Below are 20061 nucleotides of genomic sequence, written 5' to 3'. Positions count from 1 at the left end.
ACATAAGAATGTTAGGTTTGTATGTAGCGCAAACAATGAGCGCCATACAATGCGTACTTGTGTATTTTTCCTCGGATGCGATCACGCATCAATAATGCGGTCGCATTACAGATTGTCAACACATGCGCAATATTGCAGTCGGCCATTTTAATTTTAAACGATTAAAAATATATTTAGAAATCGATCATTTTTAATGGATAGGCCTGAGTGCCATATTGAATCTTTTATCATTATGCATAAATAGGATTAAATCATTGTTTATTTATATAGGTAAGTATATTCCCCTTTAGATGTCTGTGAGCAGTATGGGACACCTGCAGTAAACAGGGACACTGTTGTTTTGATTTGTTCAGCTGATTCGTCGTAAAGTGAATGACACTAACCAGTATTTCAATCAGGCGATACCTTTCATGATGTTTGTTTTCACGGACTGGCATTTTGAACGTGTCTTCTGCGAAGTCCGCGTTTACAATTTACTGTCAAATATTAACCGCAGGCTGTTTCATTTTTATGGCCATTAAAAGTAGGTCATCAGTTATATACTGAACAGAAGTTTTCCGTAACAGCTGTTGATAATGGCTTTGATGGAGTGTAATATAATCGATAATTTATTTTGTACAATAATAATGGGTGAATTGTTTTGATGTTCCAGTTTGCAGTCAACATGCAGAACTTTCTGAACCTTGGGATTGGATAACGGAATTGTAGTGCTGAACTATGGATCCTTCAAGTGGAGGCCAGAATGCTATGTCTAATGACCCGAGTCTGTATGGTCAACAAACTGCCTTGGCCAGTGCTGGGATGTACAATCAGATGATGATGGGTGGGTACAGCGCAAACTCGGGGTCTGGAGTGGAAGGATTATCCGTGCAGTGTGATATGGTGAATTCACAAGTGAATGTTTTACCATCCATGGGAACATTTATCGGTCAGCCGAGTTATTCTAACTGTCTTACAATGCAAGGCCAACAATCTCCACATATAGCACGACTGGGTATGCAGAACCTCTCAGCTTATCCCAACATGGCACAGAATGTTTGCGTTCCATCAAATAACACACTACCTAGTTTTGGACATTGCTTTTTAACCCCATCTTTCAATCAACAGCAGACACAGCTTACTCAACAAGTTTTTAACACAAACCAAGATAGAATGTCCGGTGGATTTCATGTGATTTCTAACCATATGCCAAGTATGGCAATGACTATGTCATCAACTGCAAATCCAATATATATGTCTGGTACTACTTTTATAAATAATAGTGCTTATGTTCCAAAATCTAGTGTTACTGAAAGTGCGAGTGCATCAATAGCCAGTTCAGAGAGTAAGCAGATTCAAAGTACAAGTGTTTACAATGTGATCTCAAGCATGCCACAGAAGACATTTCCTCAGAGACAGAAATCCCGAGAGTCGGTAGAAGAAAATGTAGTCTCTTCAACATGTGCAACATTAACTTCTCCTGTTGTTCCAGTACCACCTGCATCGGAGGTTCTATCTCAAAACCAGATGGATTTGACTAAAACTCTTCATCAAAATGTGAATATAAAACCAAGTGAAGGAGCGCTGCAGCATATCCCGCCAAAAGGGGGTGTGAACAAAGCATGTGACAAAATTCCAGAGCAAGAGTTTATCCCCAAAACAGATCAGACATCTAGTCTAAAAGAAGACACAGCTCAGGTTGTCGTCCCTTTGGGTTGGAGAAGAGAAAAAAAAGATGGTGCTATTGTATATTACAGGTATGAAAGGGGGAAAATGTGATAAAGTGTAATAGCTTAATAGGTGCTATTTGATTGGATTGCAATACAAAATCCATTTTATAGATGGATAATGTGATTAATGTCTGTCTGTCAATCTGTCCTTGGATCTGATTGTCTGCATCAACATTTTGTTTAGCAGTTGTGTTTAGCTCTGTTGTGGATAATTTTAAATTTGCAGCAGATAAATCTTAGGAAGAGGGCTAAAATAGGCTTTGCCTGCCACCCAGTCCCTTTCACTTTTTGTGAATAAAATTATGTATAAATTTAAATAAATATTAGCTTTAGACATCTATATGGTAATCTGGATGAGATGTTTAAAGTAATTAAATATGTCCTTGACTTGATGTTTGGCCTTGACTTTGGTTAAAAAAAAATACTCTTTCTTTTAAGGATTACATATTCTTAAAATCCTCTTCTTACATCACATTTGGTTAAGTTTAGATAGAAAGAAAAGTATTTTTTGATTATCATCATGGGAGCATAACTTTGTTATTTAAATTTGAAATTAATTTAAAAAAAAATTCTGATTAGGCCAACAAAAAAAAAAATTGTTTGTTTCCTTTAACTGGGGCTGGGTATTGGCAGGAAATTCGTATTGATATATATTTTTAACTGTATTGTGATATATGTATTGCATTATTTCTAATGATAGTTAAAAGTCTCTTTTCCTATTTTATTACCTCCATCTATAAGCAGAATGTGTTACAAAACGGTTCTTGTTGATTTCACTATACAGTTTTGGAACAAAATGCAACCACACAACAGCAACCTTACCGTTTGGTACTATTGAAAACATTCCTTTAAATTTCATATTTTATGAAATCTAAAGCCCAAGCAGCTTGCCGGTATACAGTCAGGGGTGAGACTGAAATCTGTCATTTTTAAAATGACGATTTTTAGTCACAAAGTAAAATTTTTAGCATGACTTAAACTCGTCATTTTTAAGAAAATGACGAAAAACAGTCATAAAAATTTAGAGTGTTTCTAGAATATCGGGTTACCTCTCTTTGAAAAATGTTAGATCCACCAACCGAAAAAAGGACAAAAAACATCATAAACAAACTTCATTTCTCTAATACAGTTGACTACAATACTGGTTATGTTGACAGTACAAATTTCCCAAGCAAAAATAAAAGTGGAAGAGTTAAATTTGTCAATTTATTTGCATTAAATAGGAAAGAATACGAAAATGATGATATTCCGTCTTTTTTTCAAAATGGAGGGTATGGGCGCACTGAAATATCTCGCTTGCAGGGCGCACTACTTTTTTATGGCTTTAACTTTTTTTCGAGACTTTTCTCTACAAGTATGTATTCTTTCAGACGGTGTACTATATGTTTTTATAGGGCTGAAAGACATGTAAAAATGGCGAATTAGTTTTACCAAAATTCGACATTTAACCGCTAAATAATAACTTTCACTTTACATGTTAATGTTCTAACGCACGTGGTCGGCAGTAATTAGTGACCCGGATGAAATGAAACTTGCGTAAACACTGTTCTTGTAGCGTAACCAGGAAAGAAGAATTAAGTTGAAAAAGAAAATATGACGATAGTAAGTCATATTGACAAAATTGACGAAAATACGTAGTTAGTAAATATGACGATTATCCATCATTTTTCAGAAATGATGGATTTCAGTCTCACCCCTGACTGGTATATCAGTACTGGAAAAAAGTATCGCAATACAATATTTTTTGTGAATGAATCACAATATACTGGAATTTTGATATTATTGAGCAGTCCTACCTGTAACACTCCAAAAAAAATTAGGGTAGGTAGGGTGCAGATTTGGGGGTGGGGGGGGGGGTGGGTGGGGCTAATGTATGATCTCACTAAGTATCCAGTTTAAACTTTAAAGAATTCAATTTTGCTTTCCATTTCTATGATATCAAAGTCTAGTTCTATTTTATTGTGAGGAATGTTTGTATAAAGTGTAGAAAATCGTACTTTTGATGTTACAGACTTTAGAAAAATTTGGTGATTTTAAATGTTCTAAAAGTTCTTTGGAGTTTTTGAGACTTTAATGCCATATCTAATTGCTGAGAAACAAGAATTACTTAAAATTTGTTATTGATGACCATCACTAGTTTATAAATGATCAATGATTAATTAAAAATTGATGAATTTTGAAGTAATCTTTCTTCCCTCTCCCAAGAAGAATGAATGTTAAATATTAACAAAGTTGAAATATTAATTGTTCTGTTGTCTTTAAGAATGAAGTCATATAAAATTGAAAGACATCTATGTCACATATTCTTCATACCTGGTGTTTGTTGACTTTCAACTTTGACCTTTGAGTTTGTAAGGAAACTTAGTGAGGGGATGCATCTCTCCCATTTCTTTCTTCATTGAAAAGGAAATTTAGGACTTATCAAAACAGTGACATTTTATATCATTGAATTGTAAAATCTGCCTGTATGAATATTGTTTTTAGTGATTTCTTGTTTTTTTTTTTTTAGAATCGATTTTGAAAGTCTTTTTCTGTAAACTGTTTTTAATTAATGTTAATTAATCATGTTAATAGTTTTTATCCTTCAATAAGTTTAGATTTTGTAGCATCAGCATGAAGAGAAATTAAGATTTCATATAAAGTTTCACACAGAAATATTTTATTTTGGAGTAAGACTTTTTAAAATTTTTATTTCAGTCCAAGTAGTGTTCCATTGTGTTCAGTGGAAGAAATTACCCAGTATTTACTGTCAGACTCCACGTGTAAGTGTGGTTTGGAATGCCCTGTGATTGTTAGTAAGACATTTAATTTTGATATATCAGTGGACTCTAAGGCCTGGAGTCTAGACATGACCAAGTCCTCGGAGGACCTCATGAATCTCTGTAACCACAGACGTAAAATTATCAACATGGCTACTGCATTCCATGGCTCTATGCTGACCGGTGTGGAGGACGTGGGGAGTAGTAATCTCCAGGGCTCAAAGTCAACTGATAGTAAGTCACTATAGTGTAATTTATCCATTTATTTTAAAAATGTCAATCAGTTAATTATTGAGCTAATAAGTGAAAATATAAAAGGTATACATGGTATACAGAGGATATTCAATATTTTGTAGTTGGATATGGAATTTATTTCATAAGTGGGACAGGATTTTTTTTATATTTTCACGGGTGCGAAGCATGAGTGAAATAAATTCCATATCCAACTACAAAACATTGAATTTTCTGTTGATTACATTTTCTTTGATTTTCCCCTTTGTCTCTATCTTTTCTTAACACAGAGTCATAGGCTGTGACGTCACAGTTTAGCAGTTGAGATGTTATAGCTTAGAAGTTGTGAGACTGAAAACATTGTAACATGGATTTTAGCAAAATATTTGGGGGGAAATTGGCAGTTTAGTCTCTATCAAGATGGTTTAGTTACTATATCTTATTAAAGGCCAGAAATTATTTTTTACTAACTTTGATATCCTTTCACACTGTGAGATAATATCACTTTGGTATCCTTTCACACTGTGAGAGAATATCACTTTTATTCAATAAATGAATCACAGTATTTCACGGTTGAAAATGTAATAAATATGTGTATTTCATGACAGTAGAACTTGGTTATAGCAAAGTCCTTGGGACCTGTGAATTTACTTCGCTATATCTTAATTCGTTATATCCGTATAACAAACTCCTCAATATATGTATATCGTGAATTCACAATATATAGTAAAACTCGGTTATAGGGAAGTCCTGGGGACCCGTGAATTTACTTTGCTATATTCGTAAATCGCTATATCCTTACAACGAATTCCTTAAAGTATAAAAAGCAAATTCACTGTATAGATTTTTGTTCTTCAAGCATGACAATGACAGATGTATTTACTAGGGAATTATGAAAAACAGAGGTTACCTAGGAGTTCAAAAGTTCTCGTATGAAATCAATTTCAGCTATGAATACTTAAAAATATATTGTTGAAGTTTAATATTCTAAAATTGAGGTTTTCAAAAAAATTTGTTATAAAAGATGTAAATTTCTTTTTTTTAACCTCTAACCTCATTAACCTTAACCTCTGACATACAATCAGTTCGCTATATCTGTAAATTCGCTATATCTATGTTAATTATATCTGTAAAATTTTACAAGGAATCGCCAGGGATTCAAAATATACTTCGCTATATCAGTGTTCATACTAAACAAGTTTTACTGTACATTGTACATGTTTTCCCTCAAGTATGACTACCAAATATATTCAGGGCAGTATTAAATTAAAAAAAAAACTTACCTTTGGGTAATTAAGTTTTTGACATATTGAATTTCAAATATAATTACTGAAGAAAAATTTGTTTAAAAAGATGTTGTTTTTTTTTTAAAAGCTCTATGGGATATAAAATCAGTTTTCTATATTCATAAATTAGCTATACATATCAGAGTTCATTATATCCATAAAATTTTATAAAGAATTGTCAAAAATTTTGCTGGGTATCAAAAAAAGTTGCTATATCTGTAAATATGCTATATCCATGTTTGTTCTAAGTAACTACATGTTTCAGTGTTTGCATCTCTATTGTATGATGAAACATGTTCTTATTTTCTGCTTGTAATTATGCCCCAGGATCGAAAGATCCCGGGGGTATATTGTTTTTGTCCTGTCTGTCTGTTTGTCTGTTTATCTGTTTGTCCGTTTGTCTGTTTGTCTGTCTGTCTGTTGTCAACTTTAACCTTGCCCATAACTTTTGATTGGTTGGAGCTATGACTTTCATATTTCACATGTGTATTCCTTGTGACAAGACCTTTCTTTGGGTACCATCATATTTGACCTTTTGACCTTGACCTTGGAGTTTGACCCACTTTTGCAAAATTTTATGAGACTTTAACCTTGGCCATAACTTCTGAACAGTTTGTGCTTGGGGTTTCAAACTACACATGTGTATTCTTTGTTACAAGGCATTCCTTTGGATACCAACAACTTTGACCTTTTGACCTTGACCTTGGAGTTTGACCTACTTTTGAAAAACTTTAACCTTGGCCATAACTTTTGAACAGTTGGTGCTTAGGGTTTCAAACTTCACATGTGTATTCCTTGTGACAAGACCTTCCTCTGGATATCAACCACTTTGACCCTTTGACCTTGACCTAGGAGTTTGACCTACTTTTGAAAAACTTTAACCTTGGCCATAACTTTTGAATGGTTGGTGCTAGGGCTTTCATACTTCACATATGTAATCCTTGTGACAAGATCTTCCTTTGGATACCAACCACTTTGACCTTGACCTTGATGTTTGACTTTTATTTAAAAAACTTTAACCTTCGCCATAACTTTTGAACAGTTGTATCTAGGTCTTTCAAATTTCACAGGTGTATTCCTCGAGACAAGACCTTTCTTTTGGTATCAACATTTTTTATCTTTTGGCCTGGATTTTGACTTGCATTTGAAGAGACTTTAACCTTCGCCATAAGCTGCCATACGGGGGCATCAGTGTTTCACAAACACATCTTGTTTTTAATTTAGTTTTAATATCAAAATAGTGATGTTTTTTTCTCATTTCCTCCTCAGTAACTACTGGAACGGTAATGCTGGGATTAGGTTGATTTGATAACCCCCCACCCCTACCCTGACCCCACCCCCCAAACAGTGAAATGTTACTTGCATTGAAATATTGATGTTCCACATGACTCATACTTTATTGGAAATATAAATAACATATATAAAAAAAAATATATAAAATATATATAAAAGCAAGCATTGCTCAAAATGTCTTAATTTGTTAATTTATGATTATGCTAAAAAAATTGATAGGAAGAATGCACTAAATTTTGAGTGTGTTAATTTGATAATTTATGTACATTATTAGTATTATGCAGAATGTATTAAAATTGCAAACATCATGATCATATTGTCCAAACTATAAATTTGTTTTTAATTCTGTAAAAAAAAAAAAAAAACCTTGTTTCCAATCATCATGATGTGAAACATATGGTGTTCTGAATGAGAAGTGCAAAGGCTGCATTGTTGTTTGGGAGGATTTCAGTAAGACTTAAACTGTCAGTTCTGAAACAAAGTTGTTCGAGAAAAATTCAAAATTTACAGTTAAGCAAATCTATAGATATAAGATTTTCCTGTTCAATATAAATTTGAGGACTTTCTAACTTGTCCAAATAAAAAAAAAAAAAAGAAAGAAAGAAAAAAAACAACTTATAGGCTATTCATTGTTTTTTTTTTTAAACAAATACATACCCCCCCCCCCCTTCTAAAAAAAAAACCCTGAAATTTACTTCTGTGTTCCTTTCACAATACATTTTCATATCAAATTTTGTAATATTCATTTTTATAAGGTATTTTTAGCAGTTTTTTTTTTCATACTACAGCTTTATTACCATATCTTGATTTATGAAAAAGTCTACATAATGTAAAACTGGTATTATTTTGTTGAATATATATGAAATTATGTCCTATCTTTATCTAATTATAAAATATTTTGTCACCAAACTACTGTTTTGATTGTTTTCAAGTTACAAGGTGAGAAAAAATGATTTTAAGAAACTACTTTTGTATTCATATTATATTATTTACTTTTTTCCTGTCTAAGCCTATACAGTTGTCAAGTACAATATTTCCCAAATAGAAATTTTTGTTGGATTGGTTTGTTGGATTGGCAGTATAGTATTCCTTTATGGTCTATGCTGTCCCAGTGACCTGATATTCCGTGTGTGTGTCTTCATCCCCTTTAGTGTCCTCTACTTTTTCTCGGATTGTAATTGCTTCTTTCATTGTGTAACACATGCATTGCTGGTTTATCCAGCTTAACATCTTGTACAGTGGCAATTTGAGGCCTTAGATTAGACACATTACCTGTTAGGTATCAGTCAACTTGTTATTTATGTAGTAAGGGATAGCATTGCACCTGCTTTGAGCTAGATGCAGATTTGATCAAGTATCATATATTTTACATGGGAGAGAGAGTTCCACATTTATTCACCATAAAAAAGAAAATTTTAGCTTTCTAGTTTTTCATTATGGACCAGATTGATGTATAATTTGATTTTATGAATTTTATTTAAAAAAAAAAAAACTTACTAATCTGTAGGATATTTTGAAAGTGATAAAACAAGTTATTCCATTATTTGGTTCTATTTCAGAAACTAAAAGCAAAAAGAAACGAAGCAGAGCTGGTAGCTACAGTACACCTTATGACAGAGTCCGTGTAGCTGACCTTATAGCAGAGAGGGATAGACTACGGTCTGAGGAGGAAACTCTGGCCAGGCAATCTAATAAGGAGTCCAGTGACAAGCCAGGCATGACCAATGTTGGTGTCCAGTCTCCACTGGACCTTGCAAAATCACCACCTCCTAACAGTTCCAAGGCAGGCTTACTGTCTCCTACAATACCCCAAACAAACCCTCTTCAACCTCGACTCCAGGCTGTGTCAGATGTATCACAGTTTTATCCTCCGCATTTATCTTCCATGCAGTCTGTTGGAATGTTACCAAACACTTACACACAAACAATAGCTGATGCCATGAATGCTGCTAGAAGCAGCAATGTTCAGTTGCCAAATCAGTCTCCAGCATATTACACCACAGGGAGTGTTCATCCTCAACCAATGGGTAATCTCCCTCCTTTAGGAAGCCCTCCCATGGGCCCCCATGGTTTCAGCATGTTTTCTAATACTGGCTTTGGGTTGCAGCATGGTTACATGGATAAAAGAGGTAACACTTCCTATCCCATGCCCTATACCAAACCCTCAATGTACAGATTCACAAACCCTGCACTCTCAGACCTTATTGACCCAGCTTCATGGACAGAAAAAAAGAAACCAAGACCTAAAAAACCAAGGGCTAAAAAAGATAAAAAGAAAACAACCTCTGTGTTTGAAAGTGGCACACCACCTCCAAATGTGGATGTGAGTGTACTCAAAGATCAAGGACATGGACCAATACCAAAGGTCAAAACCTCTACTCCCTCCAGTCAGTTTCTAGATAACCCAACAGGGTATTTAGCCGACCAGACATCTATGATAAAGACTTCTCTAGCATCTAGCTGTCAGGATTCAAAAGAAAACCCCAGCACATCCCGAGTTTCTGGTGCATTCCCTAAGTCTAGTTCTTCCAGCTTTGGAAGTGCTAGTGACAATCTTGATGTTAGTACAAATGTGGTGGTTCACACGTCTCAGACAGAGAGACCAGACCTGAGTATATCTATAACAGATACAACAATGAGAGCCCTGTCCATGAGCGATAACACCTTCACTGAGGATCGCTGCCATTCATTGTCACCTAGTGACTCAAATGGAGAATGCCCAGCAGAGACAATGATGCCCACTTCTATTGTGCATCACACAGGTAAAACAGAAGTTCCAAAAGTGGAAATCAAAGTCTCTGATAGCATAAAAACCACAGAAATATCAGGTCTTGCTACAATACCAATGCAGGCACTAAGTACTGTTAATTCTAAGCAGAGTGATGGTACAGTGTTACCAAATTTCAGCACCATACAGCAGTTGTTAGGATATAACATGTCCAATCAATTTCCTGCCAGCAAAATGTTATCTGCTGCTGCTCGGGCTCAAATGGCTCAGAAGACCACTGTCTTACCAACAGAACTAAACAGTGTTCAAGTGACTCAACAGTTGCTGTCATCATTTCAGAAGACTTTTATGGACAAACCTGGAGCCAGTGTTGGCCTTGTAGCAAGTGAACAAGAAGCCCTCAAACTTCTTGCTCAGAATGCAACACTGGTCTCTTCAACCATGTCAGACATTCTACCAGTGTCTCATCATAGCAGCTCAAGTGCTGGAGGTTTGAAGATCTCAGCAAGTGCAAATCCCACATTATCTGTGGATTCTCAAATCCCGAGTGTCATGTTGCAATCAGGATCTCAACCACAAATCAGCACTGCAATATCAAATGTTCTCACTGTTTTAAATAATACCCAGCAAACACCACAGCAGATCCTAAGTTCCCATAATGCACCAATACTAAGCACCCAGACTACACCTATTGTATCAACACAAATGGTCTCTCAACCACTTGCAGTATGTAGTACCCAGTCAGTTCAAATTACAGGATCACAATCAACTATGGTCCACACTCAAACTGCCCAGATCGCAGGAACACAACAAACCCCAATAATTTACACTCAAGCCAATTCCATTCTAACCACACAAACAACTCCCATCATACACACACAAACTACACCAATTATCAACACACAGGCAACTCCAATAATGAACACTCAAAATTCTCAATTTTTGTCTGCTGTTGGAAATATTAATCAAAATGCTGTTATGTTTCCAAATCCAGCTTTGAACTGTGCACAGAATAACTCTGTGTTTAACCCAGTGATGAACTCCTCCTCTCTGATGATGCCAGGGAACCTTACTTATACACCAGATCAATGCATGCCTGCTAACTTTAACCTTGGGGGAGTTGGGAACCAACAGATTGTGGGAAATAACTCCAATGTTTGCATCAAACCCTTGGGACAGTTCATCAATATGGACACAAACCAGATCAAGCAAGCATTACCAACCCAGTCCTGTGATCTCACCCAGAGCAATCTGCCATCAGGATTACCAACCACTCCAGGTCAACTGTTGGTCTTACCAAATCTTCAAATGCCATTGGTCCAAGTGTTTGGCAGTGGCCAGAAAAATGGAGCACCTGACATTAATTCTCTTCTATCACAGCTTCAGACAAATTTGGCACCTATGTTTAATGCACAACAAGTTTGGAACAATCTAACGACAGGCAGCAACTTGACAGCTATGCAGCTGCAAACTCTGCAACTGCAGCAACAGCTTCTGCAACAGATTCAACAGCTCCAGGGTATGCAGTCTCTAATTAGCCAGTTTAATGCCGGTGATATGACTAAGGTTCCAGCCCAGTTCCCTATGGAAGTGGACAGGAAAGACAGCAATGCTTTGTCCATGGTTACTATGGTGAATGATGTTTCCACAACAACAGAGTCACCTCCTTTGCAGAGTCAAGAAAATGATGAAGAGTCTAACATGGAGGTAGGTTCAGAGGTCACTAGTACACATGTTGGAAATGCCGAATCTCAAAATGTGGATAGTACGGAAGGAGATGAATCTCAGAATCCAGATATGGAGGACAAGAGTACACACATCCAGATGGATATGGATTCTGGAACATCACCAGAGAAAGAGTTGGATAAGGATCAGGAGACACCAGAAACTGTGATGGTAATAGATGACTACACAGAGAGTACGGATACTCCTTATTCCAATACAGAGCAGGAAAATTGCAGTGTTACCCAGGGGTTGTCTGAAGAATATGAAGAAAATTCTTCCCAAGAGTATGCTGATGAAAGTGATTCAAAAATTCAGAGTAGCACACAAACAAAAATGGAGATAATTCAATCAAAAGAAATAGGTTGTGACACTAGCTCAGTTAGAGAGTCTTTCAGTAAAGAAAGAATTCAACACAACAAAAATGAGGGTAATGCAGAGGCAGAAAGTACGTTGGAGAAGAAAAGTGACGTAGACACTGAGAAAAAGACCATAAGTACACAGGAAGAGAAGAGTAACACTAGTAATGACTATATGTGTGTTCCAGACTCCAGCCAAGCTGGAGAAAACATCAGCAAGCAGTCTTTTGTTCCTCCTTTGGTGACAAGCAGTACAAAACATTCCAAAAACACAGCAGAGTCCACCTCAGAGACACCAGCAAGCAAACAAGAAGGTAATGAAATGTTTTTGTACACTAAATCTTGCTTATTAATATAGTGAATAAAATTCTTGTAATCATATTTTGTCATCAAATTTGCCCAGTAATGAAATATCAATTGTGTATGATAAAGGAATTTTACCATATATTCAAAAATTTAATTTATGAGAGAATTGCATGACAAAACAGAATTTTCTCAGTGATTTGATGTTGTTCTGCAGAGGATTCCAACATATCTAAAGGTGTTAATGGAGGGGTAACTTTTATTGAAGGAGACCTGATTTGGGGTCAGATCAGGGGTTTTCCTTCTTGGCCTGGTAAAGTGGTACCACCTTGTGAGGTCATAGACCCAGAACCATTGGAAATGGGAAAGGTAAGATGTTTCAAAGTACCGGTATTCAAATATCGTGAATGTTTTTAGAGAAGTTAACTTAGTTCTACGTGCAGATAAAATAAATATTGATGTTCTGGTATATGTCAACGTCTGCAGTCCCAGCGATGTTTTTTATATAACGATTTGTAAAAACTTGGATATGTCAACTACCCTGCTTATCTTGATGTATATTCACAGTCCCAAGAGCAAAATTTACTTGGTTCATGTTGAGTCGTTGACCTCAGGATTTTTTGTTCTGCTAAACATAAATGTTTGCCAGATTGTTATTTGTTGCATACGGAATGACCCCGTGTATCTCGACATGGAAGGAAAATCACACCTTACTATCTCCATGTTTTGACTGCACACTCATCAGTTCTAAAATGACTTTGTAAATGAATCCCAAGTACCCTCAGATGTTGATGATATTTTGATTGCTTGACAGCTCCGGTAATATCCTTGATAGATACACATGTACAGATCTTTATTTTTATTGAAACCTGTGATATAGTTAATTTGAAAAAGGAAACCAATTTACTATTAATAAAAATTACATAGAATTCATGTAAGAGATTAAAAGATTAATTTTCTGATATTTTGTGTATTCAGTGGGTAACAATCCACTCGGCGACACATTCCAATGGGGGTTCACTGAAACAACAGATTCATATATATGTAACATCACTGCATCAGGTCAAGTACACAAATGTTTTGAGTTTTGCTTTGTGAGTTTTCTTTCTGATAGTAAATAAGAAAAACAAGAAAAAAAGGTATTCTTTTATATCTCTGTGGTGCCGACTTCAAAGTTTTAACAGCACACTGTATATCCTGTCGTGACTAAAAGATATGGAATGCCCCGATGGAAAACATATAGTAAATTTAGAAAGCTTTTGATATTGAGAAAGAACACCTTTTATCATTAAGATATTTTTGTAATGACTTCTTATAGGTATTGTAAATAAGTGAACAAAAAGAGGCATTTAAGGAATCACTGTCTAGTTAGTAGAGTATGCTGGGGCATCAACGATAGTTGGAAATGTGGGATAATTTGCATAAAGGGCGAAGTTCGTTATGCATAAATTATCCCACGTTTCCAACTATCGTTGATGTCCCTGGCATACTCTACTAACTAGACAGTGATTCCTTATATTTCCATTTCATTGTGAAATAAAATTGTAAATTTAGATTTTAAAAATGTAGACTAATAGATTTAAATTACACGAGGCCTCACATGTCAATTTCAATAGTCCCCGCCCACTGACGTCAAACACAAAGGCAGCCGCACGAGAATTACATGCATATTGGGCCTTCTTAGTTCCTGACCTTTTGCTTGGCAAAATTTGCACTCCGGTAGAATGATCAAGAAATCAACTAACTTTCAAAGAGTTATCACAGAGAAAACAAATAGAAATGGAAATATTACTGAAAATAGGATAAAGTACTGATTATTGACTTCATATAAGTAATAAACTTTAGTTAATGACTTGTCGTTGTTTTCAATGCAATGGAATCTTGGATGTTGGGTCTGAACTCTGATATCTCAACACCCCGGATATCTCAACATTTTCCAGTGGTCCCACCGACATCAAGATACTGAAGTTTACCTGTATATTAAATGTATAAAATATCCTTTAAATTTATGTAAAAGGTCAAGTTCCAAAGGTCATGAGGTATATTTTAGGAATGACTCTAATTCTTGGCCAAATTATTCGAGTATAACCTGGTTTGGGTCAGTTTACGCTGTTTTATAATCCGCGAGTATAACCTGGTTTGAGTCAGTTTACGCTTTATAATCCGCGAAGCGGATTACAAAACAGCGTAAACTGACCCAAACCAGGTTATACTCGAATAATTTGGCCAAGAATTAGAGTCATTCCTTATAATTTAATTCTAAAATCATTAAAAAACTGTGGGTGTAAAATTTCGTTGCTTTTTATTAGTTCAAATTTGCCGCTCAATAATACAACCCTAGTAACGGAAGTGATGGGAAGCGAGGGGAGGTAAAAACTGATACATAGTCCTAGCAGCCATGTTGTTTGTTTACATGTGGTAAGAAGTTACTGTTTGAAGTTAAAGGTACATTTATTAAATCTGGAATTTTCCATGAATCCCGAGGACTGGAAATGAGAGGATTGCATGGATACAGACGATTCAGCTGGTTGTCAGGGGGGTGTGTCCCCATACCAAACCAGGTTATACAGAAATAATTTGTGTTCCTTTCTGGATATTAACCAATCAGAGGCTAGAATACAAACAAAATTAAATTATATCCAGTTATTTGCGGCAAGCAGTACACATGCAATATATCAAATTCCTATCTTACACAAAAGTTACAGGGTATGACAGACAGACAGACAGACAAAAGAGTAGTGATTCCTTTTTAGTGACTGCTTAGCAGGTGGCACAAAAAGTTCACTTAAATATGTTTTGAACTTTTAGAATTACAAGACAAACAATTTTTGTTGAATGCATGTTCCTCATCAAAAACTGTTGGCAAAGGTAAACATGGTAAAGAAATTTACTTTAAAATGCATTCATCAACATCAAATTTAGTAGGAGGTAGTGTCTGGTGTCCTTCAGGACTAATGTATTCAGCATGTTGCAGCAAGATTTTGTTTTCTCTTTATTCATTCTAATGTGATCTGTCAAAGTGAAAATTCATTTCATGAATTTATAGCAATCGCCTGCTCATTAAACATTTTTATGTCCTTACTGAATGATGTATTCTTTAAATAGGAGTTTTAATTTGTAAATTAAGTTTAAAAATAAAATTGTTGACTGTGATGATGCCTAATTAAAATTTTCAGGTTTTTATTGCTTTCTTTTTATTACAGAAAGATAATGAAAATGTATGGCTGTGTAATAATGTTTATTTGAATATCATTGTGTCCTATATTGGCTGTCCTTGTCTACAAATCTATTTCCTTATTTTTAATTTAAAGTCAAGGCTCATCCTTTCTCTCTCTCCCCCCCCCCCCCCTTGTCTTTCACTTTTGGATTGAAGTTGAATGTCACCACTTTCTAATTGTAATTTAAGAAGTTTGTATATTTTTTATGCATGTATAAACTATTTGCATTTATGATGTACTTGAAATATGAGTGTGTTTTACAGATTTGGGTGAAGTGGTATGGTGACCACACCTTTACCCAGGTGGAACAGGACAAACTGAAATCTCTGGAGAATGGGCTGAAGGCCCATCAAAGGCAGAAAAACAGGAAGTAAGAGATGTTATATGCATGATCATTTATTATCTTCAAGTAGCAAAGAAGTAAGGCAGTATAGTAACTGACCTGTATGTGCTCCATGCTTATGTTCCTGTGTACATGTACTTGCTTGCTTGCTTCATAAAAGTGTTTTTGGTCAGAATATAAAGAGTACCATTGACTTTTTTTGTTTTATAAAATTTATGCTAGCTAGAAAAAGTACTTTAGAGCATTCTGGTTAATGTTCAAATGGAAAAGTACATGAAGTTTCAAAGAAATTATGTAAAGGATATTCAAGAAATAAAACAACTTTTTACTTGCTTGTCTATTTATTACTATGTCATTGCATGTTTTGTGTATTGTTTAAGGGGGAGGAAGATGAATTCAAATCTAGAGGCCGCAATACAAGAGGCATTGGCAGATTTAGGTCAAATTACCGACAGCAACATCAACAGCAAGGGAAAGACGAGCAAGAAAAAACGAGTGAGGTAGCAGAAATGAAAAAGAATGGGGGATGTCAGCTGTTATGTGTTAGAGTTATAATGTAAAGAAAACCTAATGTGAATTTAGGTGCAGGAAGAATAATCAAGAAACTGATTGTTTAAAATTGAGATACAAGTATGGTTTATAGAACTTTTTTTTTCTAATTGTGGTATTTTGCAATCATAATTTTGTATTGATTTCGTAAATTCAGAAAACCAGGAATAGCAAGTTCATTGACACCTTACTTTCACTTTTAAGGGGAATAACCTTGAAGAGAAAAAAGTGAGGTAAATGTGAAATTTATTTTAAAAAAATACCACAAATGCAAACAGTAATGTGAGCATTTTTTTTGTTTACTCAGATCATTAATTGATCATTGATAAAAGCCCTTCATCTATGCATATAGTTAGTTCATGTACAGATAATGTACTGATGCCAAAAAATGATATGAGAAATGTCTGTTTTGATGACATTCTTGAAGTAATGCATAATACATTATGTACTCTACATAAATCTTGTTTCTTACTTGCATATCATCTTTGTACTGTACTCTTATTTCCAACCAAACAAATATCAAAAATATTTTTTTTTTCAAATTGTGAAGAGATTCAAGATTGAATTACTGAAATGAATTTATAGAAATATTTTGATGTCAATTGACATGATACAAAATATATAATTAGTTATCATGTCTCAAACTTTTAATTGTCAACTGGGAATGTTTTTGCTTTTGGATATTTATAAATATTTCTGATTTTTGATTGGCTGGAGGAATAATAGATCTGGGAATTACTAGGTCCTTGCAGACCATTGGCTGTGATATGTCTATGAAAATGGCTATGTACAGATAAATTTGATAATGATATATATTACATATATACTAGTATCATAATAAGGTGTGGTGTACAGCAAGTGCTTTCTATGCCCCTATCTCAATGATTTGGGGTCGTAGCCCTGGCCTGTCTGTTTCTATATTCCCAGTTTACAAGGGACATAACTGTTGAATTATTTAAGAGCTCATAGGTCAATGTTAAAAAATGAAGTCTATTTGGAATTGTCAAGAACCAAAAATGATAATTTTCACAATATGTTTTTCATGTTTTCAATCATTATATTCTTGCTTTGAATTTAACATTTTTAAAACTATATTTGGTATTGAGGGTTACAGTAATTACATATAGTTGCAGAAAATACATATATAGGATAGCATTTACAATGGAAGTATTTTTCTATGGAAAATACAATTCCTAAATGATATACTTAAATGTTCATCAAAATTATTCCATTATACATTGTAAATAATTTTTGTACAGCATTTAATTGTAGGAAACCCTTTATTGTTATTCATTAGCACCATATCTTCAGTGCGACCTTCTATGTGCCATGCTTGATATATATATATATAATACATGTGTTGTATAAAGTACTTATATTTACATTATACACAGGAGCCTTGTGTTGATCATAGGGTATATTGTAATGACAATTTCTGATGACATTTTATATTTCTGTTTACTCCTTTGCTGTCCTGTTGTTTTGGTTGAAGGCTATTGGTATTTTTGGAAAGAATAAACTCTCCTTGAGTTGGTTATTTTTGATAGATAAATTGCTCTCTAATTTATTTGTTATATGTAACAGTTACTGTGGTACTGTCTTTTGTTTTAATGACTTTCAAAACAAACACCCATTAGTTGAAACTACAGCAAAATTGATCATTTTTAGCTTATAACTCTACATATACATGTTTATGTAGATGTTTGTGTAAAGTTTAAACATTATATGTGATAACTTTTTTTTTTTTAAAGAAAATCATTTTAGGACTTTAGATTTTTTTCTGCATCAAATGCAGTTCATACTATATTTAAGGAAATTGTTTGTGTACAGTAGCTGTCAGGTACATTTCATTTCTCATTATACAGTGTACATGTGTGCAATGTGTTTCATATGAATCGTTTCTTTATTTTTGAATACAGATATTTAGATGGAATTTTCATAACCTTTTCTTTTCTTACATTCAATTTTTAAACGTTCACAAGATTAGATAGACTTTATTTCTAACAAGTAGAAAAAGCATTATTTTTTTTTTATTTCAGCAAAATCTCATGTTTTTTCATTTAGTGCATTTTAATGATAAGCAAAAGTCTTAATGGCAATGTTGTAGAGATATATGTTGCGACTTTAAGCTTTTCTTGTTTTTATTTGCTTTGTTTGTTGAGTCCTGTGTTAGCAGGTAACGAGTGCTCATTTCTGTTATGTTTTACACACAAATAAAAGTATCTCAGGAATGTCCCATCAGATTGAAAAAAAAAATTGTTGACAGTTGCTATGGTTACCACATGTTGATGGTGGGTTTGATTCCTAGATCTGTTTTTTGTGTAGCAGAGGAAAATAAGTGCTTACTATTGTTATTATTATAGGTAACAATGTTAAAGAAATGTACATTTTAAGGTTTGTGCAAATTTTACTTTTTAGCATATTAAAATCATAATATATTGCTGTTGTGTAATCCTAGTTTCTTTATTGGAATGTGTATATTCCTTGGTTGTGTGGCGGTCAGACGGGTTTGATCGCTGGTCGCCAGATAGCTCAGTTGGTAGAGCACCTGACTGGAGATTCAGGGGGCCCAGGTTTGAATCCCGGTCTGGTCCGCTGCATTTTTCTCCTCTCCCGTTACATTTGGTGCCGTGCCATGCCCTGGAAGTGAAAGGTGAGGGCCTGCCAGGGATGAGCCTGGTTTGGAGTCTTTGGGGGGGGGGGGGCAAAGACCATTAAGGAGGGAGGAATGTGGAGGTCAGACGGGTTCAATCGCATGTGGCCAGATAGCTCCGTTGGTAGAGCACCTGACTGGAGATTCAGGGGGCCCGGGTTTGAATCCCTGTCTGGTCTGCTGCATTTTTCTCCTCTCCCGTTACAGTTGTCTTTCCAGAAAATATCAGGAAAAGGTGAGAGGAGTTTGAAACCAAAATGTATACTTTGTAAACAGTTGGGAATTTTTGTCATTCTGCTACATGTGTTTACATGTACAGTCTAATGTACTCGCCTGACTCTGGCTTTGTTTTGCCTACATCTCCCACAGCATAGGGGAACAAGTGTCTTATAGTGACCTCCACTTGTTTGCTTGTTCTTCTTTATGCTAAAAAAAGTTTGTTTTTTTTTATTATGGGGAGATGACATAAGGCCTAATGGGTAGATTATAAAGTACATGCAATACACTGTGAAATAGTGGAATATGTAAAAATATTCAAATGTATATTTTTACTTTCATGGATGTCTTACCTTTGATGTATTTCTTTTCAGAGCTATTATTAGTAACCATATGTAATCACAGATCATTATTCTAGCATTAATGATTATGGGGAAAAAACATGTGATGCGCAGAGTATCATTAAACTGTTAAAAACTTCCCACATACTTTTAGGGGGGCAGGATGATTTATTTCTTAAATATCAATTGAATTAATTTTATTTATCAGATTGGGTAAACATTGGGTTTTCTTTCTAATAAGATATATGTCAACTATCTGTTAGATACGGAACTGTGGGTTAATCAGAAATGAAGGGAACTGATAAATTGAAACATTAATAATGTTCATTTGGAAGAGTGGCACCAGAATCT

The 20061-nt window shown here is 34.8% G+C and overlaps 1 protein-coding gene across 2 annotated transcripts; it reads left to right on the top strand.

The window, feature by feature from the left end:
• Positions 1-125: 125 nt before the first annotated feature.
• Positions 126-18943, top strand: LOC133182359 (methyl-CpG-binding domain protein 5-like). 2 transcript variants are annotated; one of them, XM_061317184.1, is made up of 7 exons: positions 126-270; positions 653-1736; positions 4407-4702; positions 8838-12401; positions 12659-12759; positions 15872-15978; positions 16332-18943. In XM_061317184.1, the coding sequence occupies exons 2-7, from the start codon at positions 718-720 to the stop codon at positions 16453-16455; spliced, it is 5211 nt and encodes a 1736-aa protein (XP_061173168.1). In that variant the 5' UTR covers positions 126-270; positions 653-717; the 3' UTR covers positions 16456-18943. The 2 variants fall into 2 exon arrangements, with proteins under 2 accessions (XP_061173168.1, XP_061173160.1); XM_061317176.1 differs by having other exon boundaries at positions 12608-12759.
• The last annotated feature ends 1118 nt before the right edge of the window (positions 18944-20061 follow it).

The sequence above is a fragment of the Saccostrea echinata genome, unplaced genomic scaffold (genome assembly GCF_033153115.1).
Source record: "Saccostrea echinata isolate AGI-Se365-2 ecotype Australia unplaced genomic scaffold, CSIRO_AGI_Sech_v1 ptg000001l, whole genome shotgun sequence".
Lineage (NCBI taxonomy): Eukaryota > Metazoa > Mollusca > Bivalvia > Ostreida > Ostreidae > Saccostrea > Saccostrea echinata.
Note: the sequence above shows the minus strand (reverse complement) of the source record. Positions and strands in the feature narration are given on the sequence as shown.

What these genes read in the sequence shown, in the direction of transcription:
- LOC133182359 (XM_061317176.1), top strand. Translation starts at nt 718, where the DNA reads ATGGATCCTTCAAGTGGAGGCCAGAATGCTATGTCTAATGACCCGAGT. An exon ending in GGTGCTATTGTATATTACAG is followed by an intron (nt 1,737 to 4,406) that starts GTATGAAAGGGG and finishes TTTTTATTTCAG; the next exon opens with TCCAAGTAGTGTTCCATTGT. An exon ending in AACCATTGGAAATGGGAAAG is followed by an intron (nt 12,760 to 15,871) that starts GTAAGATGTTTC and finishes TGTGTTTTACAG; the next exon opens with ATTTGGGTGAAGTGGTATGG.